Source organism: Eucyclogobius newberryi, unplaced genomic scaffold (assembly GCF_026437365.1).
Source record: "Eucyclogobius newberryi isolate DKJ021-1_F unplaced genomic scaffold, fEucNew1.0.hap1 SCAF_8, whole genome shotgun sequence".
NCBI lineage: Eukaryota > Metazoa > Chordata > Actinopteri > Gobiiformes > Gobiidae > Eucyclogobius > Eucyclogobius newberryi.
Window position 1 is genome coordinate 14,441,622 of NW_027316500.1, and position 27,172 is coordinate 14,468,793.

General features: G+C 39.4%; 1 protein-coding gene across 2 annotated transcripts; it reads right to left on the bottom strand.

Moving 5' to 3' along the window:
• Positions 1–13,178: 13,178 nt before the first annotated feature.
• On the bottom strand, positions 13,179–27,114 carry prim2 (DNA primase subunit 2). Of its 2 annotated transcripts, none has more exons than XM_072437394.1 (14): positions 27,043–27,114; positions 26,680–26,829; positions 26,175–26,287; positions 26,012–26,106; positions 25,827–25,947; positions 25,188–25,283; positions 24,853–24,990; positions 23,510–23,577; positions 23,205–23,277; positions 22,808–22,993; positions 17,940–18,066; positions 16,746–16,828; positions 15,186–15,254; positions 13,179–13,953 (listed from the first exon to the last, which is right to left on the bottom strand). In XM_072437394.1, exons 2-14 carry the CDS (start codon positions 26,822–26,824, stop codon positions 13,750–13,752), a joined length of 1,518 nt encoding a protein of 505 aa, XP_072293495.1. In that variant the 5' UTR covers positions 26,825–26,829; positions 27,043–27,114; the 3' UTR covers positions 13,179–13,749. The 2 variants fall into 2 exon arrangements, with proteins under 2 accessions (XP_072293495.1, XP_072293496.1); XM_072437395.1 differs by having other exon boundaries at positions 26,680–26,841; positions 27,043–27,096.
• Between the last annotated feature and the right edge of the window lie 58 nt (positions 27,115–27,172).

Below are 27,172 nucleotides of genomic sequence, written 5' to 3' on the forward strand. Positions count from 1 at the left end.
CTGAGTTACAGGTCAGATCTGGGGAGAGGTGACCCTGCTTACAGTAAGAATGCTTGTTTTGACGAATTGTGAGAAATAAAACAATAAAGGAGCACTACATGTTTAATGCCATACTAGAACATTCTTTAAGCAGTAACATCTCCATGGAGACAAGCAGGTGGTGGACCCCTACCACAAAAGTTACTGTATAAAGGGCACCTTTATCTGCCATACAAAGTAATAATGTAGTAACTGCACTGTCAGTTAAATCTGAGAAAAATTGCTTTTAGGTTGGATGTTGTGTAAATATTTAGTAAATAACACCATCAAAACAGATCTGACCTTTTAGGCTCTAAATGTGTACTTACTGTCTGAGATAACACTTTGAGTTAACACTGAGAAAAGTCCTTTTTGTGTCCTATTTAGAAATTAGACATAAAAACATTTTGCAGTAGCTGCAGTTGCGTGGAATTTTCCACTGAAACAACAAAGAAAAAACTATTCTCAAAATCGGTACAGGGTTGAGCCATTAAACTTCAAATTTTAAAAAGTGGGTGATATGAAGCTGGTTTTTGGTCTTAACTCGCAGTTACTGGTACTGTGTATTTGCTTTGAAGGGCAGAAATGCTATTATAGTGCTGTGTCCTATGAGGGTACAACAGCGTATAGTTATGTCATTTTACAAATTGTAAAGCATTTCTCAAATCTACTTAAGTATGTTTTGTGGGTCTATTTTCTCAGTGCTTTTTTGTATCTGATAGCCACACACAATCTATCAACAACTCATTTCATGTTTTGTCATTGACGTCACGAGATTTGAACAGCTTGCCGTGGATTTGATTGAAGAGAATCTCTATTATTTGGATGCAAACAAATTGACTAAATCTGCTCAGTTTTGTCGCATCTCCAGACAGCCTTCCACCATTAGTTTGATCCATTCACTCTCCGACACATCGCTGCCTGTTTGCGTGGCATCTTCCTCTGTGTGTTTGGATCGAAATCTTAGGAACACAAAGGCTCCAAACTGGGTCAAGCGCCGGGAAACGTATGACTATGCACTGATGCAAGAACAACATTTGGTATAAGTCGGACACGCAGCGGTTCCTGGAGTCTGGGTGGATACCTGAGCAAACGCAGCCCTGTTTAGACAGCTGCTTGATGAGGCAGAATAGACAATGAGGGCATCACCCACAGCTAAAAGAGCCTCTTCACCATCACTGCTCCTCTGATGCACTGGATTGCAGAGTGGGATCCAACAGACGACAGAAGGTGAGGCCACGTAACAAAAGGCTGCAGAGTGCGTGTGTTATTTGTCCAAACTTGTCTGTATTTCATTTTACTGTAATGCACGATGAATGAATGAGTCAGGAGGAAATTAATTCAAGCATCCCAAGAGTAATAAAGAGAGACTGGGCAGTTTGTTTACCTGGCCGTGCTTCCATTGTAGAAGTATTCTAACCTCTGTAGGTCAGATAGAGCTGACGACAATAAAATGTCAACAAGGAACAAGACTAGGTGTGTTGGCTTTACAATTACTGTTGTGTCATTTCACCATCAATTATCAGTTCCATCTGCATTTAGTGTAAAGTAAAGTAGAATGTACCGGTATTACTGCTTATTACATATCAATTACTTGCTTACTTTTATAGAACGTGTTGTATTAACTAACTGTTACTGTACCACTTACATGATTATTGATTTGCATAATTATTTAGAAACAACAGGTAAAAAGTGCAACAGAAAGGTGAGAAAACTTGAAGGCATAAATTATAAAGGCATAAATTAAGTTGTGTTGTTATTTTATTTATGTTTTTCCAAGTGTGCAGTGATTCGTTAGGAAGTTGAGCTGGTGGTTCAGTTATTTGGGTCAGTCTTTCCAGTTTGTGAGGATATTTTTTGCCAGGGATATTGTACCAACTTCTCTACAACTAATATAAACTTATACTGTAGTTGTATCATCACTAAATTTAGATTGTGTACATTTTTATTTGTTAAGCCAAAGTATCAGCTGAATGTATTTTATGTGCTTCTATGTCTAACATAGAACCTTTCTACTGACTGAGGCATTCAAATAAGTCTTGCCCAAAGGCACACACGCAACATGAACCAGTGGGAGACGCATCAAACCACAAACCCTCTTGTAACTGGTCAAGCTGTCCATTAAGCAGTGGTGGAAGAAGACCAAACAACAACAACAACCTCATTTTTGTTATAAGTATTTGTTATAAGGAGCAAAAAAATAATGCTTAAGGAAAATGGGTTAAAAAAAGAAGGTACTTTAAGAGCAACCCGATTTTGAGGACTGTAGAAGCATTAAATGTGGCGATTTTCATAAAGATTTGTGCTGAACAGTAGTAATTTCAATGCATTTCTTATTTCTTCTTGAGAATCTATGCACATATTTTTGTTTGCTCAAACCTGGAGCTTGAACTCAAAAGCTTTATAAGTTCATGTCATCATGAAATACTAAAAATTGCCCCTCAATGCATACAATAAATACATTCAACTTTTGTTTTAGCTTAAATCCCATAAGACAGTTTCTCATGTTTTTATAATGATGGCATTGTTTGGTGAGATAGTCCTTGTGGTAAATAATTATCATAGATTTTCATCAGTCAAGATGCAGTTTGTGAAGAAAATTAGAAAATTAATCGATTTAAATGATAGGAAGTAGAGCCGAGTTCTACAACAGAATACCTCCTCCTATGTCATCAAAAAGCGACATCACATAAAAAGGCAGCGAAAGGCCCTGTCCCAGGACTCGCACTACACACTTGACTGAAGTGCTCATTTTCTGAAAGTGCATGAGTTGTGTAGATGCACAAAGGCGCAGGGGAGTAAACTGGAGAATTAGGACAGTCACACTTCAGAGCGTTGTGAATGAAACACAGCAGCGTAAAACAGCTGTCAGCGCTTTTGTTCAACCGCAGTTGAATTAGTCGAATCACAAAGCCACAGCTCTGTTTAGTTTGGATCATTTACTGAATTGAACTCAAACAAATGAGAACAGGCTGATTGTGTTTGCAGTGTTATTCGGATATTTCTTTGAAATATCTTCAGTTTTACTGTTAAGACACTCTTAGACACTAAGGCACATTTTTCACTTGTCCAGCAGTGAACCGGCTCCTGTGTTACTCATAGGTTGATGCTGGAATGGAGAAATTCTGAGTAACCGTTGTGGAATTACCTGTCAAACCAGGAAGTGACATTATGAATGTCACCAAAATTGCAGAAGAACAGGTAAAATGTTTGGTAAAATGTTAAATATAATCAGATTCCTTTTGACTGAAAAGTGTAACATAGTGTGTCATATGGACTTAAGTGCAGTACTTTTACCTATGTATTTTGCCACCTCTCCTATAGATAATTCCACTTTAGCTCTGTGGTGTAAAAAGGTAATGTCTTTGCCTGATGGTGTGTAACATCCGGGTCACACTTCTTGTGGCTCTGCAGACATCCCTGGGTAAACAGACTGACATCACATGCGGTAGAACCTTGAGTGTGTTTTTCTGTAATATGTTTAGACTGGTTTTGTGCATACGTGGCACCTGTTGTGCCTTAATAAGTTGAACTCAATCTTTGTTCTGGTCAGAGCAGAGAGGGAAAGAAAGACGACAACTGTCAGGGAGAGCAGTGGCTGTGCACGGCTAAAATAAAGAATCACTTTTGGACAAGACAACTTGGCTATATTTCGCCTCATTTCTCTGTCATTGTTACAGTATAGTTTCTACAACAGCTCCCACAGCCCACAAAAGCATGGCTCATGCTCATTAGTGCTATTTTTGTTGCCATGATGAGTTTCGCCATGTCTGTTGCCCTGTGCAAAGCAGCAGGTGAAGCGGCCTAACTGGCTTCCTGCGACTTAACCAGCACAAAACTCAAACGGACTTTTCCTTTGTTCATTTTGTTGGTTTTCATTCTTTGTAAAACTGCATCCAAAATAACCATCCATTACATTACATCTAACATTTAACATCTAACATAAACATGAAAATAATAATAGTAATTGATCAAACTTGTACAGAGCTTTTTTGACACAATATTGAAGCAAAGTAAAAAGACAACTAAGGTGTTAAAATAAAGAAAATGGAAGTTCAAACAGGTGATTTTTCAAATGCCAAATGCAGATGTAAGCAGCTAAAACATTTACATATTAGACTTTGTTGTATCCTTTGTATTGCATGTCTTTCTTTGAAGCACTTTGAGATGTTTATGTGTGTAATAAATCAAATATAGTATTAGTATGTTATTATCTTATATTACTATCATCATCATTATTATTATTATTAAGCAGATCATAATATCTCCAAATTCAACAGAAATGATGAATAAACATATTCTGGTGCTATAGGCTAAAGGGACAGATAAGTCAACCATCATTTCTTAAGTGTTATGGAGATGTATATTTGTCTCTTCGCTGATATTTAACAGACTCACATTTATTGTTAAACCATCCATGCATCTAGTTATGGATGGGAAAAAACTGTTGACAGAAACAAAACTAAATGACATCCATCCGCCATCGTGAATGTTCAAGAGATATTTAAAAGATTCTTCCTCCCTCAGTCTATGTGAGATCCTGACGAGAAGAAGTTCAAGATCAATTATTTCATTAACTTTGCAAGCTACCCAGAGACTACTCTGAATATTCTTTCTTTCTCCGTCTAATAAGCTGCACGGGTACAATGGTAATATCAGTCTATATTTTTGGACTGAAAATAAAGTGTGTTCTGTTGAAATGACCGGGCTCTCCATCTCTCTTCTTCAGACATGAAGTCTTCTCTGTCTCTCCTCTCACCTTTATAACCTCATTGCTCTTCCATCATTGCCTCCCATTGTAAGCAAAGTGAAGTTATTACGGCAAAATCACCAAACTACATTTCACACAGACAGAGGAGACGGCAGCGAGGCACGAACTCTTTTTGTATCGTCCTTATAGTTTACAGTTCACCTTCTTTTGACGAATGCCTCTCTGTCAGATGGAGCTGGGATGGAGCTGTCAGCATTCCCACTTGACTTTTTTTTTTTTTGGCAAGATAATATTTCCTTTCCTTTCACAGCCTGGGAAATAATACTCTATTGTTGGATTTGATACAGATGACACGGCCGACGTGCAGATATCAAAGTTATCATCTAACCCCAAAACACATATTGATTTCACCCCCAAGTTTCAAGTCAAGGTCACAATGGATATTAGCTTTGTTCAGGAGCTTTCACTCCTCAGAGGCAAAGCAAACACATTCTCATTAAGAAGACACGATACATTATCTGCAAAATAGTTTTTCTCTGTTGGCCTAATAGGCACTCTGTGGTCCACAAAATACTAATAGCAAAATCTGAACAAGCACAATCTTTTAAGTGGATGATGACCTCAGCTGCTCTATAAGTTAAGTGCATCTACTGTTTATTTATAATATACAAGGTAAAATGTTGCACGGAAAATATTCAAATATATGAATAAGATTGATAAAATAAAGAAGTTCATGGGCCTTGTGATGTGATGAGTTTTTTGTGTGTGTATTTTACTTTCTGTCTCATTAAAGTTATTCATTTTACATAATAGCTTCTTTCAAGACAATCATGGACACTTTTCAACAAATTAAAAGACATAAAGAAAACACTCTGTTCATTCTTTCATGTTTTGCTTTCTTATGTCCCAAAATGCTCAAAGGCAGTGTTTCTCAGACTGTGGTCCGCGGCAGGGCCCTTTACATTTTGGCTCAATTCAGGTTTTGTCCTTCTTTTGGCTAATCGTTATTGAGATCTATCCAGTTTAGTCTCATTTTAGCCCAGCTTTAGCGCATTATCAGGCCTGATAAAGTCCGGGTTTAGATCTGGCGGTACTCTGAAAGTCAAATATGATCTCAGGTGGTACTTGATGTGAAAGGTTTCAGAACGACTCGGCTGATGCTGGAGTGCTGTGTTCAGCCCGTTGATTTCAAAACAACAGAATTATCTCCCCGATACCATTTATCTTTCCTGAAAGTGGTTCATGTCATGTCTGTGTTGTTGTTTTGCTGGAAAAATAGCCAGCAAAACAGCTCATTTTTTTTTCATTTTATTAGGGCCAAATGTATTCTGTAGCCTGGAGGGAAAGTGTCGGGTTGTGTGCAGAGTAAAGTTGTACACGATGTTGACAGTTTAGCTTCAGGGTCACACTCTTAAAGCCCCACAGTTGAAAATTGCAACAGATAAATAAAAAATAATACATTGATGCTTGATCTTTACTGTCAATTGCTCTCCTCTCCACAGACCTGATTTGCAACTTATAACTGAGGTGTTAGGGCTTTTGGGACGATCTGTTTTGTTTTTTAAGTCCACATCAGGACCCAATAAGTGTGAACACAGCCTTTTCTTGACAATCCCTTCCAAAAAATAGCATTGTCGGTGTGTCCTTGAGCATTTGGACAATTTAAAATGTTCCACAATGAAGAAGAAATGAAGAAGAAAACAAAATTGCAAACTGTTGATGTGCGATTCTCAAAGTTGCACAGGGAAGTCCGCTTGATGTGCGACACAAATAACATGTGTGATATTGGTTTAGTCTCCGGAGGAAAGCTGGTTCTCAAAATGGCTTTGTCGAGGGTGGAGTTTCATTCTGCTTCAGTGTTTAAGAGGTTGAAGAAAAAGTGTGTGTAAAAGACATGCACAAATGCTATAACTTGGTGTGTAGTTATTTACGTAAATCATAATCAGGTAGAACACCAGGCTGGCCATCAAACGCAACTCTCTCCCTTTATCTGGGTTTAAGAAGTTATAATGATTAGACTATGAAGTGTGAGTAAATGTCCTATATACAAAACACATTTATGTCAGTGTACTTCAGTGATCTTAGATAACGTGTCATTGCATGAATCAACACTGTGAAATAAAAAACCTGCTTTAAAGTTGTGTTTTTTTTTTTATCAAATAGTTGAGCTAGAAATCAAGCTGCCCTTTCATATGGATCGTATCTTCACATTTTGGGGAGAAGACAAGCAGAAAAAAAATCTTTATTTATCCATCTCGCTGGAGCGACCGCTGTTACAAGCTCAATCAATCTGTCAACGTCAGGCAGGAAAACCAGGAGCACGCTTTTAACTTCTCAATCCGTCACACGACTAATCCCTTTCTGTTTCTGCTCACAGCATCAGCATCAGCTCAATCTAATCTCTTTAATTTACATTCCTGAGATAACTTCTTTTGTGTTTCAGGACCAAGAACCTATCATGACGAAAAAGGGGGTCTCAGAGCCTCTAGTTGAGGTCTAGTCACGTAGATATATGTTTTACGCATTGTCTTATCTAATTTAGGCTATACTGAAACCAATAGATAGTGAAAGGTATTTGGGTCTACACATGCAGTAGGTCTTAGGACTGTTTGGTAAATATGGTGGTGTCTTTAGATTTGCTTGTATATCACTAATTAAATACAAAATAACCAGATATCGCTTTGTAACAAACTAGTCTGATTCTGAAATACATCCTCAGTATTCTTGAGTAGCCTATATTAAATATTTCTACCTTTAAGGGGGCAGAATGTAGCCTAGACTGTGGCATTCAACTTATTTTGCATTTATTCAAGTGGGTTACATATGTTTTGGCTCAAAATTGTCTCAAAAAGCACATAAAGAAAAAAATACTCTGACTGGGATCGTCTCTCCTCAGATCTGAATTGTAACTTGGCCTGGTGGTTATCTCCATGGAGATAATTAGTTTTAATGCCACTCAGTGGAACATTCTAGGTAATCACCCAGGCCTCATTAGTTTGTCCACAGGAAGGACAAGCAGGTAAACACTTGAACTCCCTCGATCACTCAGCTGCATCCATGCTCAGCTCTCTCCAGCTGCAGCAGTGGCAGTCCCCGGCTCTCCATCGCCCCCTGGAGGGAGCAGTGGTGTACAGCCACTCAGCAGCTTGATTGTCAGGGCCATTATGCGGCCCTCAGCAGCCCTCAGTCGCTCTCCCACTGTTCGCTCCATTACCAGAGGAGCCAGTGCTTCCACTTCCCTCTTTGATGTGTCACACTCGGCTGCAGATGTATTTTTAATACGTGTGACAGATCCACTTAACCGCTGCTGAGCCAGGGAGAAGAATTTCACAGAGAATTTTTCCCTTTCTATCAGTCCATAAGTGAGATGTTTAGCAGCATTTTAACATATGCAGATGGGAAAAGTTGAAGGTGAAATTACATTATCTAAAATAACAGGGAAAGAAGCTGCAGTAAGACACATAAGCCTGAAATGGAGCAGAGAAGACGTGAAAGGATTTGGGGCAACGAGGTAGAGAATATAATGATTTCATTTATTCTTTAGTTTGATCTGTTTTCTGCTTAAAACGTGTACAGTAGACTACTATTCCTGCTGCAGCTCTACTTGTGACAAGGATCCCAGCTGATGATTTGGAGAAGGGACCCGAGGCGCTGCACTGCGGTCGCCCACTGCTCCTGACAGGTGCTCTGATTCTCTGCTGTACTGAACACAATAAACACATTTCTCTGGAACAATAGCACATTGTTTTTCTCACGGGCCGGCATTGTTGTTTCTATTCTGCAACTAATTAAGTTGATGACAGACCAGTGATTCTTTTCGAAAGTAATTAGAAGTAAAGAAAAAGCTGAGCACCAACAACTTCTAGTGTTTTGGACAATACAAAGTTTATGAGGTTGAACAATATGAAAAAAACATACTTAAGTCAGTGGATTTAATGGAAAGGAAGGTTGAAGGTGCAATATGCAACTTGTCTGGCATATATTTTTATATTGAATTAGTCATGAATTATTATTAATCTATGTTGAAGTTTAGCTGTAGTTCCACAGAGCAGTGGGTCGTGAAGCATGAGCTGTATTGAATCTATTTCTTTATATTACAAACAGTATTTTTTAGTAAAACTGGGTCAGATAACACAATAAACCCTTCAGATGCATACAAATGAACCTAATTTCAAATAGTTTACAACTTTTATTACAAAAAGTTGACAATGAGAGCTGCCCAGTGAAACACACCCGCTTTAAGGTATCGTGCCTCACACATGTTTGATTTAGCGCCAAAAAATGATGAATTGAAACTACTCTACTAATCCTGACCTGAGATAATTAACATTACATTCAACATAATAGACGCAAAACTATATGGACGTTAAATAAAAGTAGTTATACAATTGTAACAAAACTTAAAACACAACTGTAATCACTTAAATGAAAATGTAAATAGCTGCTGTAGGAAAATGCTACGCAAAGTCACTCATAAGAGAGCTTGGGCCCCCCCTCTCAGTAGGCCCCTGAGCTGCAGCCCTCGTACGCCATGTGTTCAGACGGCCCTGCTCGCACCCTGCTCAGGTCAATATCCTTTCGGTTAGAAGAAGCTCCACACTGTTATATTATAAGGATTTGTGTCTCACCGGACGAGACTCACATTTATCAACTCAACACAAGAACTCATGGTGTACATCACTATTGATCACTATCCAAGCAGGTGTCCAGGGTAAAATCTGTAAGACGATGTGACATGAAGACTGCTGGTGAGAGATGAGGAGAGCGCACGTGACAGAGAGCTCATTTCAACAAGTGCCAGAGAGTGTGATATTTACATTCTGTGGGAAGTGCATTTCCACAGCTGTCGGGGAAGTGCACACTAGTTTACCTACTGCGACAGGACCAACTGGAGGATGAAGAGGTTTATTACATCCGGACAAATATTAGATTACTGTTGGCAAATATTATTCACCAATATACAATACATATTTGGAAAGCTGTGTCAACTGTGAACCAATCTAAACCTATACACATTTACAATAGCACATGAACAACAAAACTGAATAATTGTGTCACTTTTCTATCCAAAATAAGCTGTTGTAAAGCTTGCGGCCAAAACAACTTATGCCTGTGAATACTAGCAATGTGCCAAAGGGTTTGAGAGCTAAAGACAGGAATAAGTTCAGTTCGATTTAAATATCTGCTTCCTCCTTTCACGGTCTGAAAACCATGCAGGTACCCCAGGAGTTGACTTGGAAAGAAAGCATAATAGACTAGCAGGAACACAATACCACCTATGTTTTCTTACTGACATAAATGTTTCAAGTATAGACTAGACTGAAAACATTTGGCACTAGATTTACAATGCGAGAGAATGAGAACACAATATATTTGTTGTAGGCTGTGGGCCACGTCTTTATGTCAACTGCCTCAAAAACAACATTCACACATATCCCTCAAATCAGACAAACGTTTTTTCTGCCGAGGGACTTTGAATCCCAAATCACGCCGCACAAGTCGTCCCCGGAGTGAAATTATATTGAAAAGAGAAACCCGTTGAATACAAATACCAGCACTTTTGTGGTTCAGACTTGTAATAAATACTATTTGATTTAATTTGATTAATTTCTCCCACGGAGCTGGCAGAAATGACAGAGTCAATTTACCCTTTATGTTTCCAATTCACAGCGTTAGTCCACAGAAGAAATGAAAATGGTTAGTTTGAAATGGCTCTGCAGGTTCTCGTGGCTTTGAACAAAAGGAAGCCAACTGTTCATGCCTCACTGGCTCCCGTCTCGACACGGGAACGTCGGTCATCAAAGGCATTGATCCAATTGTTTAAAGGCGCTCTGTGTAACTGTGCAACCTGCTAGTTTCCATGGAGATAATGCTTTGTCTGTAATGTAACCTCTGTATGGCATTAAAGCGAGACGTTTTCATGGAGACAAGAGGCGCCACCACCGGGTCAAGTCACAGGTCAGATCTGTGGATAGGCGAGTGGGTGTGTCAAGCTATGTTTTCGCACAAAAAATAGGACGATTTACTCATTTTACGTATCTACAGCAAGAGATATTTGCTGTAGATACGTAAAAGATTAATTTACAAAATGCAGTATTAAAGTAGAGAAGAGAGATTTGAGTGGTAAATGTAATGTTCATACTGCATATCTTCCCTTGACCGGTCAAATAATAGCTTTACATGAATGACCTATTTTGCACACAGTTTTACACTATATAAGTGTCGAACTCAAGGTAGACAGCAACCTGAAACTGAACCACCAACCTTTCTACCAACTCTAATCTAACCTCTTTCAACTAAACCACTTTCAACTGAGACTGAAATACATTTTTTACATCTGTCTTACATATTTCATGTTTTAATTCACAGGATTACGAGCAAATAGATGAAACAAATGCAAATGAATTCGGGCACGTTTGGCGTGTCTCTGCTTTAATTAATGGTTTAGCTCAACACCATCCGGCTCATGGGTGAATACTGATGCTCTGCCCGTCTCTTTGCATGAGGACAGTGCTGCGTTTAGGTGTCAGGTTCAACTCTTTAACACCCTCTCCAAATAACATCTTGGTCCTCTGAGAAGGCCTGGTCCGTGTAATCGTGTAATGAGGCAAAAGGAGAGCAGATCCAGGGTTATGACTAATGATGGTAAATCCTGCTCAAGAAATAACCACAAGTCAAACGGCACGATTCAAGGAAGTGCCAGCTTTGTCAAATCTAGTCATGCCCTGCCAAATATTTAACATCAAGGGTCCCTGGCTGTCGGGAGCCGCGCGTTGTTATCCAGTCGCTTCACTGCGCAGAGAAAATCCTCTATGTCACGCACCATGCAGGGATTAGAACAGCTAATTTCATTCGCTTTCTCAAAGTATGGCCTTTTAGTCTGAGTGTAGAGGCACGGGGTCAAACTGAGCAAAGTTTTACACAAATAGGTTTACAAGATCCTATAACAGTAGATCATTTGGTACATATGTCAGTGAGCCAATATTGTAGGAATCACTGATGGAAAACACCACCAGGAACTTGACAACTCTTAACATCAGTTCTTATAGTTTCCTTTTTTCTTCAGTTATGATGGGAGGTGTGGCCATTCGTTGTACTCAAGCGAGAACCGTTACTTCAAGATAATAGTAGAAAAATAGTCTAAGGAAAGTGGCATCAAAGCTGGTAAAATTATTTATTTTGCGTTTGCCACCTGTATCTTGTAAAAGCAGCACTGCACTCTGTCTGCAGCTAATAATAAAACTGTTTATTTCTCATCAATCCAGAAAGAAGAGCTGAAAGCAGCGCTCTGATTGGCTGTGCTCAGGCGGACCACCCCAGTTTCACTTCACTGTCTGAAAAAAGCTGTTCTAAAGCCATAAAACGAATGTGTGTGAATATTAATGATGTGACAAAGGGTTTTTCAGAGCTAGAAATAAGTCAGACCTAGTCCTGGTTTCACTGAGAGAAAGTCACGTACTCCAGCTTTAAGGGTAAAAATGTACGAGTATGCAATCTGGAAGACAAATTATGAATCATCATTGCACATCCACGGCAGCAGCAGCAGGCGCTGAAAGCAGATTAGCCACTCCAGACTCGGGGAGGTAGTGACGGGAAATACAGGGCTCTTTCCAGGTCCTGTAATTGGAATATAATTTAAATCCTTTTTTTCATTGCACATTTCCAAATGTTGAACCACGAGAATTAGAATAACAAAATTGTTTCTGAAGGAGAAACACAAATTATCAAATTATTGTCAATATAAAGTTTTGTCAATTGCAGAATAAAACTCAAAAGTTACATAAAGCTCGGGAAAAACTAAAATATAAGCATGTTTTTTTTTTTTTTTCATTCAGTCCACAAACCTGGCTCTTACTTGTCAGGAGGAGCCGCTTTGCTTTCTGCTTTCAATGTTAAAATCCTGTTCGTTTGGAATAAATCTTATCAATCTCCATGAAGACTGTTCAGAAGCATTTTTATTTCCGTGGAATCATGCAGGGAATGTTTCACCTCCTGAAAGTCATATAAGGTCTTTACTGCTTTAGGAGTAGCTTATTACAAAATATATATTACTCAAGTAGGAGTTTAAGCATGTTGTGAATACACTACCATTTTTACTTAAGTTACATTTACTTTATTTCCCATCTGTTTAGTCGTACAGTCTCTTGAGCAGTTTGTAAGAATTATAAACCTCATCATTAACTAGTCTTTCCTTTGGCCTGCTGATACAAACACATTTGTATTCATAGAATTCAAAGCACATTCCACTGAGCCTTTAATTAAATCTTAAATTAGTAATCTCTACCCTTGACATCAAGATAACATCACTAAACTAGAAATGTGATTTCAGAATTCAAGCACAAATGCTTTGACCATTAACCAGCGGGAGATATTTACCTCCCACGCACTTGGTACAAAGTTTTAGAGAAACCAAGAGCCTTACTTTGAATCCATTATCAATAAGGCAATACTCCAACACAGAAAATACCACTGCGGAATTGGTTTATTTTCACTCTTCCTCCTGCCATTGTTTGTTGCAGCTCTTGCCAACAAAAACAATGACATTGTTTCAGAGACAGCTGGAAAATGTTCTCATCATCACCTCAAATTCAGACATTTGCCAAAACAAAGCTCCAGGAACAAGTGGGTTTCAAACTGTGAATGGACTTCTACTGCTACAAGGACGTTTAGGCAAGATCACATCAAACACAAAGGGTGGAATTAGGCTCGATTTGAAGTGTGATTAAAGGTGCATTAAGTCACTTTTCTGGTTGTTCCTCATACATTACATACATTTTCCACCACTCAAGAGTAAGAATGTCTGTTTTTAAAAGGTTTTGTTCAGCAATAAAGACCCCAATACATGCCTGGTACAACCAATAATAAACGCAGTACACCTCATAAATTCATTTTAAACAGTAAAATATTCAAGGTGTTGCTTAGTTTAGGTTACAATGCAGTTTAATGAATAGGCCTGAATGTGTAGCACAGAAATAATACTATTCAATGTGTATAAAAATAACGGCAAGTCAGCAGAATCTTCATGGATCTTGAAAGAACGAGTCGAGGTCTTCCATCACCTCTGGGACGTCTTTGGCGGCGACCTCTCGAGCTGCGGGCTGAGGTTTGGTTTTCTGCGGCGTCTCCCCCTCCCGTTTGAGGTCCCTGGACCCTCCACTCAGCAGTCTCTGGCTCTCTATGAAGTACTGGTTTGGGTGATTGAGGGAGAAGTTGGCGTCCTCCACCTAAAAATGAGGGTTAGCAATGAAAAATTTAATTAAAATCAGAAATGATTAAACACTTTTCAATTCAGCGTTATGTGCTTGGGAAAAGAGTTTGTGGGCCTTTTAACTGGATTTGATTTAGATCCCCCCCCCCCCCTCCATCGCAATATATTTTAATCAAATTGTGTAACTTTTTTGGGAAGTTACACCAGGATTTTTACACAGGATTTGCAATGAAATAAAACTGGCCAAAAGACACAAATGTATCAACAGTAAATGTGGCAACTTTAACAGATATTGTTGTGCTCTCATTGGCATATTAGCCGTTTAAATTACGGAAAACTATTTCATCAGGCCACGCAAGAGATGAAATGGCCTTTCAACGAATAAAAATGTCAGAATCACTCACAATGAATAAACACCTAGGAATTAATTTCAGATTAGCTCCAAAGCTTTACCAGTGACCTTTTTGGCTGCCTGAAACCGTATTTATGCAATTGAGATTGATATTTTATTGATTGTATTGGTGCTTTGTGAATACATGAGCAGTTTCACTTCACATTAAACACGTACGCGCCACAACCAGTCAAATCTCCCATAGCACATGAACAACAGAGCAAACTCTCCCCGTTTCTATTGAAATTCTCCAGATTTAGCCGTTGTTTAGTTATATTTTGACATTTTAAAACATGTCTCAAGTTTGCTGGATGTTCGGGCCTTCTAAAAACCTTCATGCTTACTTCATACTACATATTTTACATAAATGTGAACACCGGGCAAATCTTTTCATAAACAAATCGTGCCGCCAAAATGGCCTGAATGAGACGCTTAGAGCCACAAGCAAAATGTTCTCCCCAACATTTCAAAACGCCTGCATGCGAGTGAAAGTGGCTGATGACTCAAGCACTAGACTAAAGCAGATTAAATTAAAGCAGTGTCCACGGGGGAAAAGCACATCTAAATGCAATCAGAGGGATATCAAATTAAGCAGCTGTGGCATGCAACTAATGATGGATGTGATGACAGATAAATGCCACATCCATGACACAGGTATTTGGCACTTTTGTACCCTCCCGGCTTCGTCCTCGTTCAAGTTCAGCTCAGCTCAAGTTTAAAGCAACTGTAAAATGTGTGCGTGATTCATTTATAAAAGCACCGAACACAATAATCAGCTGCATTTTATAATCGTTTCTTCATACAAACGCAGCCCTGATAACTCCCCAAAATAACCCCTTTACAAAGTACGTGCTTACATTGTGCGTCAGCTCAAAGTACTTCTGGCAGGCGAGCTGATAATGCATCCCTTTAACCAGCTCGAGGATCTGCAGGGAAAAAAACATGTTCAAAGAGCTTTAAAAAAACAACTCAAAGCTTCAAATAATAACATACGGAGGATGTCGCATAAACTATTACCATGTTACGAGCATCAGTTTCAAAGCGGATTGTACTGTGAGCAATGTGAAATGGTGAACGGACTGCTTGATTTCTGCTCAGGACACTGTAGTTGTGTCCTTGGGCAAGGCACTACACCGTCACCTGCCTTCACTTGGTCATAAATGAATGGAGGAGAATGTGTGATTGGCAGTGAATAGGGAACTGGCATAGCAAAGTATTTCAGTTTATTTAAAAAGAACAAGAAAACACAGCAGTGGTTTAGTGTGAATGGGTAAATGCAATATAAAACGTACAGTGCAAATCTAATGCAATATTACTTCATATTCCTCTTAAGAACAGAGATATTTGAGCAGACAATTTAAAACAATGCTGCTTTTTGGGTCTACATAACATTAAAAAACTGGCATGTTACTGTAAACTCGCAGCGGTGTGAAAATGGTTCCGGACTTCACTCGGATACATTTTTCAGAGCACTGTGTAGATGTGGTTCCTCATTATTTCATATCTTCCTGAAGGCAGCCTGCAGCGTTCCCCTGCCAGCAGCAACGCTCCGACGCGGCGCACGGCTTTTCACACTCGCTGCATCTTTTTGCCGCATGTCTATTGTACTCGTTATGAAAGCGTATTAAAGGCTAAATGTATGCTTTTTGTGTCTCAGAAGATTACACAGATGACTTCCTCTGTGCTTTAGAGGGCGGGACACAACTCTGCAAAAGTTGGAATACAATTTAAGGGCGACAACAAAAGCCGGTGTCACAGCCGCGCTCTGGGCTGCGACGAGAATTAAAACTGGGGAGACATAAACAGAAGGACGAATCCAGGAAGCAGAGATGAACGCTGTGTGTGTGTGTGTGTGTGTGCGTGTTAGGCGTTAATGGTGATATGGTAAAATGATGGGTGACGACTGGTAACAGGCAAACAACGAGCTGACTGAATAATCAATAAACCTTAATTAGCCTTAATAAAGCATAAACAAAGACTTAATTCATAATAGTTTATCAGAATGATTCAGGCTTAGTAACTTAGTAACTAAAGTCTTGGGCTTAAGAGTGAAGGTATCTAGATACCACTAAGCCTGAATCCTTCTTAATAAACTATTTGATGAACTAAGTCTCTGTTCATGCTTTATTAAGGCTAATTATAGCCACAAGAGCTGGGTTTTCTATTCTTCTCACTAACGCGGTGCCGTTTGGAGCATTAATTACATGATCAAATACTGCAATTTAGTTTTTAGTTCTGAGATTTTTGTTCAGTTTCTAATCTGAAAACAGACAAATTAAAGTGTAAATGACCAGAATGTATCTTGTATGTGATGTATTTAGTTACTTCCCAACACAAAAGCCAGGAGAGTTGTTATGGAGTTTATCATGCTTTTAGATTTGTAAATGAGAACAGTTGCCATGGTGTGAAAGCCTCACCTGACTGATTCCACTGGGCGACGCCTTGTAAACCTGCAGCTTCTGTTTGAGCAGCTCAGGATCACTGTGACGAAAGGGGCATCCTGCAAGACACAACACCACCTTCACCTGCTGTACTGTTTTGGAACTCAAGGAAATTTAAACCTGACCAAGGACGTATGAAGTCGTTGTACTAAAAACAAGGATAGTCAAAAGTATCCAAAATCAGATAGAAATTGATGCTAAAACTATTATCGAAACAATATCTGAGCACGTACAGATACTATAAAAAATGCATTAACAGGACTAAGTTTAACATTTTCTGACATATTTTTTGGTTTGAAACAGTCTATTGTCTATGAAAAGAGTGTTTTTATAATCATTGTGGCATCGAAATCTATCTAATATCAAACCTATTCCAGAGTTTGAAATCTTAGCATCGTGACAACACAACTAAAAACATGTCGTAGTTCACTATAGCAGCATTGGCAAGTCTTAATTAAATTATATTCAATACAATTACATTGAGTAAAAATGTAACTTAGAGCTGCACAATATATCACATTCAAAAGGAAATGGCAATATTGAGCTGGCATAATAATCAGACAGTCCTCTGCAAAGATCTAAATATCCTGTGTCTTTATAGTGTCACGACCTCATGTTGTTGCCGTGTATCACTGAGATTGTTTTTGTATGCGGCTGGAGTTTGGTGCGGCCTTGTGGAGACCTGCGCCTGTAAAAGCTCTCGCTCGGTTTCCAGCCGGCCCCGTCTGCACCTGCACCCCTCTTACGAGTTTCCTTTAATCTACAGCGCACCATACAACACGGCTCATAGATATTCTGGTCATACGTGCACACACCGCATCGCCGAGACCACCGAACTGCTTAGTTCTTTTGTGTTACTTTGAGTTAGTTAGCTTTGCTGTCGTGACCTCAGAGTCAGGTCATGACGATAGAAAATCTTGTTGTACCTGTAGTTTAGACCTCAACAAACACGTTCTGAGATTCTTGTATTAGTTTATCAGTTTATAATTCAGTATTTTCTCAAACGTCAACGCTTCTGGAGTTGTTTACAATGTGCATTCTGAGTCTCCATTTAATCCTTGAACATTTTCTTTTAACAGAACAGTTTCTTTTAAATGTTCAGTCTCTCCATCACGAGGAAACACTTCACTGGCAGTGGCTAATAGCTTCTTGATCCCTCCTTTGACTTACCGTGATAGTCTCCTTGGCTGGGCATGTTGGACAGGATCACCTTCATGCAGCTGTAGGGAGTGTAATCCGCTCGTCGGCCTTCCTTACCAAACATGTGGCGGATACTATAGGCGTATTGTTTGTCAAACTGCAGAGAGAGTACGAGAGAGAGAGAGACGAGCGTTAGTGAGGATGAGCGTAAAAGGAGGACAAGGTTGGGGTGAAAAGAGACACAATCATACATCATGGCAGCGCTGACAGGGTGTTTCCTCTGTGAAATATAGAGCTATTAGAGGAAACCTGCTCTAGAGGTGTCACCCCACTTGAGATAGCTGAATTATGAATGCCGTAACACGCTCAACTTTCCCGTTCACTGATTTCGCTACTGGCCATATTGACACAATCCTCTGTAGGACGGCACTTAAAACAGGAAGACCTCTTGTAAGTGGAAACGGTTTATAAATAATCAAACATTTGTAAAGAGTTTTTAGCCAAAATGAAACTTTTCTGGTAGAGTGTCTGCCAGACGCTGGTCGTCATGGAGATGTTATATCTTTGCCTATAAAGTATGTCATCAAACACATGTAGCATATATTGAATGTATTATATTGTATTATTATATTTTGTATGTAAAATACCTTGAAAAACTTGCACTAGTCTTACTGTGAGTTGCCACTACACAGACCTGACCTGTAACTTGGCCTGCTGGAGCTGCCCGTGTCTCCATGGAGATGAGGAGATGAATATTTTCAATACTGTCAAAGACTCCAAGAAAAGCAATAACATCTCTATGGACGTCATGTGTATCTGTATCCCAGGATTGATCGGTATTGATCAATACAAATATTTCAGGTATCGCACATCTCACACTATTTTGTGTCGCAGCCACATGGGGGAACAAAATCTCACAATGTAATTTTCTGTGTGTGCGTACAATCAAAGACATTTCATCTCACGAGAGCTGGTGGCACAAGATCTATTAAAATGCATTCATTACTAGATTAAATACAATAATAACATTTGGCGGAGGCATGGTGCACGTTAGAATGCACTGAATGCTCATTTAAATCCAATTATATAATAAACAGTAATTTATCAGCTCCATTACATGTTTGTCAAACGGTATCAATACTGTAGGGCTAGAAGAAAAGAAGAAAAAGGGAAGGAAAAGAAAAGAAACGAAAAGGAAAAATAATAATTCTACATTCATCATATTGAAGATGCTAAAACTCATTTGTTCATAAAGTACAAACACTGAAAAGTAATACCACGTAAGTAAAAAACAGGACCGTTTCTGAATAGTTTTAGAATGATCCTGATCCGTGCCCACATGGTAATATCAAAGAAACTACAATTATTTTTGTAACGTTTGTATCGTCATATAATATCATCAAAGTGGACAGAGTCTTTTCCTTAGCGTCAAGTGGAGGTTGACTTTTCAGGACTGTGATAATACTGGCTCGTTACTGTAATAGCCGGCTCAGGACATCTAGGTAAATCAACAGACAGAGCCACATCGAGGCTGAGCTGCACCTTGACTGCAGCTGTCAGAGCACATTAACCGCCCGATAAAAACCCTTGAACCCCTTAATGATACGAGCAGCAGTGCCATTTAAAGAAGGCATTAAACGTTCTTTAAGTACAATAAGTCAAATATTAATTACATAAAGCCATCACTTTTAGAGGCCATTTCTAGATTTAGGACCCTCCTATTCTGTTAAAACGTATTCTGGGGCATCTCTTTCTTTTAATGTGGAATCGTTTGGCCATACTAACCACTCGGGATTATATGCAAAGGCTTAGGCTTGCGATGGCCTTCAACTACTGAAAATATAAAAAAAGGAATTTAGTGTGACTTTTCTTTTGCGCATTATAACGCCGTCTGACCTCTAAAATGGCAAGGGACTGCCTCAAGCCACTGGACTGGTTTCATCTCTTTGCGCGCATTTCAGACCGATTTCGAAGGCTGCAACTTCTAAAAAGAATAAAGTAATTTGATTTGCTACAAAAGGGCAAAACGGGTATAATCCTGGTGGAAGCTGCTGCTAAATAAAGCAATCCAGAAACAGAAACTCTAAAGGCAAAGGCACAAATACTAGCCTAAAGTAAGACTGCTCCACTTCGTTTGGCTTGTGGGAAAACATCACACCAGCGCACACACACCCCACATCACCCCGGGACAATCTCACAAAACCAACGGCAACAGAAGACGGCGAAATGGGCCACAATCAAAGGAGTGCGTAAGCGTAAACATGGCGGGGCGTCTTAGTCTGCACTGGATTAAATAAATGTAATAACTAGACGTCCTCTCTAGTAAAGCAGGGCTGTACTCGACTAAAGACATGCCATAATGACCGATTGATTGATTAAAAGACAGAGATACTTCAAAACTATTAAGTATTTCCATGTATCGGACCCAAACTGCACTCAAGACTACGACTGCACAGGAGTTCATGCAAAAACAACCATTTATACAGAAAAGTACTTGTAAACCGTGAATTTATACGGTAGAGATGTGTGAATTAGATTAAACTCACAATTCCCGCCATAAAGTCTCCTTCTTTCTGTTATTTATCTATCTATCTATCTATCTATCTATCTATCTATCTATCTATCTATCTATCTATCTATCTATCTATACATATACAACAATCATACAACTTTTTATTTTAGTACTGTGATATTTAAATATACTTTTTAACCTTGGATCGGTTCTATTGAAATGTGTTCATGTCTTTATAAAATAGTCAAACTGTTTAAATAAAAACAGGATTAAATCAAGGCCTATTTATATTGAATAAGAAAAATCATGAATAAGAAAAAATATGAATAAAATCTGCATTTTTCAACATTTCATCTAAAAAACATTACATTTGTCAGAAAGTGGGAGCTTGGTATTCTTGCGAATATCAATTACTGCGTCAGCCAATATTGCAATAGCGATTCTTTTGTGATTTATTGTGCAGCCCTATGATGCCATATATAGTTATTTTATTTCTGTAATCACATTCATTTTCTACCACTGGTGACAGGAGCCAATCCCAGTCACTCTCACATTCACTCACTAGGGCCAGTCTACAGTTGACCAAACACATGCATGACTCTGGACGGCAGGAGGAAGCCGGAGAGAAGCTGGAGAAAACCCACGGTAACACGTGGAGGACATGCAGACTCCACCCAAAGAGATCATGTGATGTTGGTCTGGCCCGGAAATCGTGCCCATGATCTCTTTATTGGGAGGCGAGAGCGCTAAGGCCAAAAAAATAATAAAAAATTGTGTGTTTCCAGAAACATTGGGAAAAAAATCCAGGTCGGTAGATTTAAAATCACAGGTTTTGCAGACTGGATTGTTTGGTTTTGTAGTTTCCAATCACTGCGTTCACACGTGCTATCACAGGCAACACAACACCGCTCTGTGACGAGTCCTTGCTGGTTTGCTCACGGCAACAAACCACACTTTTTGGTTGCTAGTTTGTGAAAGATGTTTGCTCATAAAACAATTATATGATTATATCCCACAAGTAAAGCGGGCCTATAACTTCACCGCTGAAACACCGGGCGTGCATATCGCCCCTGCCATCGCCCCCAAATATGAGCATCTGCGCAAGTTGCTTCTGTAAACATGGATGTGCTCGTAGGTAAAGCGAAACCTATCAAAAGTGAGGGGATTTTCATATCTTACGATCCCCACAGATATTTTTTTTTCCTGCAGCTTTCGGATTCGCCCTCACAATTTGACATTCTCGAAATGTACGCTCAGTAAATATGCGATAACATTTTTAAGGTTGGGTTACCGGAAACACACATTTTTTTTCTTCTTGGCCTAACCACGCACTTCGGCTGAAATCATGTTTCCCAATTTCCCGCGCAGCAATACCCAGGTCACCAAGTGGTAATTCATTAAAATCTATACAGGGCTCGGTTCTAAAGCCCTGCTGCCCCGAGGCAAAGGTCCAAACGACACACACTCCAGACAGCTGCTGACAAGAAGTTCTTTGCTGGAAAAATGGATAGATCAAGTAGATCAATTTCCCCGCTCCCGCTAGTCTAATATTACACGGTCGCCTCCTCCTCCAGGCCTCCCTTTCGGCATCACTAGCTCCCATCTTTTTCCCGGCGCTGCTCGCATACTAATGAGGCGGTTTGTTCAAAAGTGCAGGCCCCGAGACAACACATACATCACAGTGAGAGGAAGAGCTGGTCAGCAGCGTCGGGCCGCGTCCGCACGGAAACAAGGGCCCCGATTGTGCACGGACTGTCACTATTTGTATGGGACGGGGAGAAGAGGAGGAGATGGTTGCTAAGGAGAGGCGAGTATTATTAGGATTGTAGAACATGTAGTAAACTGGAGGGATGTAGTATAGAAAGACAGGTACAATTTTAAAATGTAGTTCTAGGACATGTTAAAGTTCAGCAGCGATTCCACTGTTATCATAAAGCAGGAAAAGTGGCCACTGGCTACACTTTATAAACTATTAATGAGGTAGTTATCATTAAGGCTTTGTTTTTCCCCATTTTGTTTGAACAAAAACACTAAACCTAAAGTCACAGACGGACCCTGACAAAGTAAAAAAGTAAAAAAGCCCCTCTTCTACTAGAGAACTCCAAGCTCAATAAACTTGTAACCATTGTTTTAAGAGAGCTGGACATATTTTATTATGTTGGATGCAATGTGTTTAAACGCTGTAAAAAGTACAGGCATGTGTGACATTGTGGAGGATGGCAGTCATGTCGCTGACACAACCCAATAAAACCAAAACCCTGTACCTGCTTCTCTGTGTCATCAAAAAAGTCACATTTTGCAGTGAAATAACAGATAATTATTGATCACCATTCCCAGACAACATTTGAACACATTTAAGACTGAGAAGTGTAGGGTGAAGCACTACCTTGTCAGGGTCCACTTTTCCGCGGATGAACTCTGACCTCCAGAACTGCAGTGCCTGGTCCAGAGACAGGCCGATGCCTTTTAAGAAGAGGCCGTACTGCATTCGGCCGCCATGACGTAGGTGATGGTTCTCTCTGAGGGACTGGTGGAGCTGCCTCATGCAAAGAGGGAAGGACTTTCCAGAGAGCTACAAAACAAAGGCCTTAGGTTAATGATATTTATACTGCAAACTGTGGTAAGCTACTTGTGTCTGCACAACAGACCCCACACCGACCGACCCCACAACAGACCCCACACCGACCGACCCCACACCCACCCACCCACCGACCCCACACCCACCCACCCACCGACCCCACACCCACCCATAAATATCTCAGAATTAACATTAGTAAACTTACTGAATCTATTTGGTCCAAGGAGATTTTCCCAACATTTTTCTGGATGCTGTAATCTTGGCCGACATAGGCATGACTGAAAAGAAACAAAAAGGTCAAAACACAAAGGAGAAAGATCCTTTGAATATGAGCATAAAACTACTTAAAAGGCTAAGACACAAATTACTTATTACAGTTTCAGTCACGAGATAGACTAATGACATAAGGGTTTTATAATGTGCCGGGCTCTTAAAGAGATATGTGCACAGCATCTGGATTTGTCCAAAGGGACACACTGAAAACAAGTCTCTGTGAACATTCTGCTTTACCTGAGGTGGTTGAGCAGAGGCTGGAGCCGTTCATCAGAGTGCACTATGGGAAGTGAGCGGGCTGTCAGCTGCAAAAGGAGATGCACATAGTAGACGTCAAAGTTTAAACTTTACTGAAAAATTACAGGTTCAAGAGGCAAGTTGTGCCAATATGACTTAAAAATTATATATTTGCTTAAATAATGGTCATTGCGAGAAAGAAGTCAACGGTGGATCTCTAATGGATTATACAAACAAGTGAGAAACTTCCATCCTTAAACCTTTGTTATACATTAGTAATAAACAACTTTAATTCAATATTTGTCCAAGGTAATACAAGTGATGAATAAATAGGGCATACAAACCTAACATTGTGTAATAAACAAATTACACAATCATTTTGTATGTCATTAAAAAGTAATTTTTGCAGATGCATCATCTGAAAACCACCGCGGCACCATTACAAAGTGAAAGGCTGTTCATTACAGTGAACGCTCCAGATAATTACCAGAAAACAGGACAAAGTGACGTGGACCCGGAGGTTCTTCATGTCAAGTCCTTAATGAATGCCGTGCCTAACCAAGCCCACACTGGACATCTTTTACTAAACAACTCTAACATCAGCACCAAGACAAACTACTGCTTTTAAATCTAAATGAATGTGTCAACTTTGCAACATTGGTAACTAAATCTTTTCATGTTACATTACACAGATTCAAGGCAGTGCTCCAGTTTTTAATCACTTTCAGAGCAACATAATTGCACTGCCGTCTTTAAGTACAACAAGCTGACAACATGGCAGATTCAAACTAAACACTTTAGTTAAAACCGTCAAATATAGTGCAACAGCGTCTGAGGTCTTATCAGGCCATTGCTCAGCATCTTCAGACTGGTCAAAAGCTATAATCGTGAGCCTCCTAAATCTGCATTTCAAGCACGTGTTTCATTGCTGGTGAAACACTGGGGACAGCGATACCACCAGGTGTAGTGTGAACAGGCAGTTGCTGATACTTCGCACAAAGTGAAATCTAAAGACAAAACACAGTCAGATCTGTAATGCCTTTCTACAGTTTACAGTTAAATTAACATTCCTTAAAGCCTTGTGTGTCAATACAATGTCCCAACACGACCCTCTCTTCAAAGACATTCATCTATTGAGCTGTGGATTTGACACTAAACCTTAAAATATAAGAAAAACTGTTTAGTTATGTATCAACTCCATTCATCAGAAAATCAATGTAAAATAACAATGTGTAAAGAACATATATAAATGTTGTGGCTCGAGTTTGCTCTGGAGTAACAGTGGCAGTTCCCATAAATCACAGCAGATACAATTTCACATCAATGAAAAGCCAAATACTCACAGCCAGAGCTTTCGAGAGCCTTGTGCGAAAATCGTTGAGAACTATTGTGACGATGTCCTGATGGGGAATGTACACGTATCCTGCCTTAAGGTACACTTTTCTTGTTCTGACCAAATCTAAAGCATCTTGAAACGGCACCTGTAAAGAGAATACACATGGTCCCCCTGTAAAAACAGAACTAGAACTTGCATTTTACAATCAGTAGTTAGCAGATTGACAAAAACACTCACACAATGCCACCCAAACGTTTAGTCATTTACAATAGCAAACATCAAGTCAAACCTCAGTCACACCGAGCAGACAAATACTTCAGACATGGAAAGAACTGAACTCACTTTGTAGAAGTCCTGAGCCTCCACCTTGATCCCGCTCACGGCATGACTGGAGTTGATGAGTTTATCCTTCAGGGTCTCCTTCTCCTCAACACTAAGCTGAAACGTTATGGACAAGACATTTTTGTTACACAATTCATTTACTTAGTTTGTTTTAGTCATTTGGGCAAGTGAACATTTTCTCATTTACACTGGGACATAAAAGACATCTTTGTTGACAGTTTGTGATTAAACCACAAACACATTAACAAAAAAGATGCATGTAATATTGTATTTGCTGTATTGTTAAATACCTTGCATAAGATTTTTTACATATTGATTTTTCTTCATATTTGCCCAAAGATTATATTATTATTAAATAATGTATTCTTTATTTATATGTATAATAAAATATGATGCTGTTATAAGTCAATGTCCTTTTATTAAAATAACTGCTAAATTACTGTAATTTCTCAAATGAAGTATAAAACTATAAACGGTGGTGAAGAGCGCCATCTAGTGAAAGGAGCTAAATCTATAATCTCTTGACATTAGGTGGTATTTTTGACAGTTAACACTGGAAACATGTGTAAAATGACTTCTAGTGAATGCAAATGCCAAAGCTCATTCACTAACAACATGTAGAGAATAAACAAATATTACCGTGTCGTACTGAAGATCATTTCTGTGCAGAAAGTCAAGTTTTTGTTTTGGGTCCAGCTCATTAAAGCGGAATCGAAATAAGTCAACTTCTTGTTGTATAAACCAACGCCTCAATTCCTCCCTGTAACAAAGACATTATTAGTCCATGTTGACTTACTACACACTAATGCGGACAGTGGACATACGTTTGGCAGTACGCGAGGCGCAGGATGAAGTGAGAGATGTGGTCCTTTCTGCGTTTCTCATACTCGCTTGGACCACTCTGAACTTTCCGGTCACCCTGCAGGAATAAAGTTTTGTCAGAAACCACTTTACACTTTGTAGTCTACACACAAGAGTTTTACATACCACATCGAATCTGTATGGAAAATGTAAGTTTTTGAACTCATTCTCCAGTTTAGTCTTATATTGCTCAGTGTGTTTGACAAAGCTGACTCCCAGAGTTTCAACAGTCTTCAACACTGCAGTAAAAGGAGAACAAAAGCATCTGTTAGCAATGTAATGAGACACTACTTTTGTTTTTCATAATAAACGCTCTAAAAAGGTTTGTATACAGAATCTAAAGTCAAAATATAGGCAACTGGGGGTAAAAGTGAAGTGGAAAAAATGTAAAGCTCTGGGTGACACACAAACACTATTTTGAGGCTAGAAAAAAGCATTTTCATTATAATCAAAAAAATCAAATTAACTGACATTTCTACCCCATTTTTGCCATAAGACTTAACTCTCAATAGGTCTAAATGCCAATTATTTTAATTATTGAAACTGTTACGGTCGACGTCACTTAGCCTCTCTTGTGGAAGTCTGAACATTCTGAAGACAACATTTGAATGGATCTTTAAGTTGGACGTACATTTCAGTCTTTCCACAGCAAAAGTCTCGAATTCTGTGAGGGAGAGGTTTTCAACGGGAGGCTGTCCGTAGAACTGCAGTGGAAGTCCATAGAGCTCCTCCTGAGCGGTGTTCTGGACCTTTCTCCTCCTGCTCTGAAACTCCATCGTGTCTACAAATAACACTAAATAAAAGTGATGAGAGAACATGAGTTACACAGCTCAGACACAAAAGCTATGGGCACGCGACATTATGACAGAAGTGTTTACACAGGATTACGTTGACTACATTAAAACGAACAAATGCTGCTGTAATAAATGCTCTGAAAGACTGTGCGCACTGAGAGCAAGTGCTATAAAGTGTTGAATCAAAGTTAAAGCCATACCGTTTTCCTGATGTGGAGTATATTTCCAAAACAAATCCCGCCAAACACAAACGCGCGGAAAGTGTGACGTCTTCAACCCGGAAGTGGGGAATAGACACGCCCCCCAGCCATGTGACATGTGAGCGCTTGT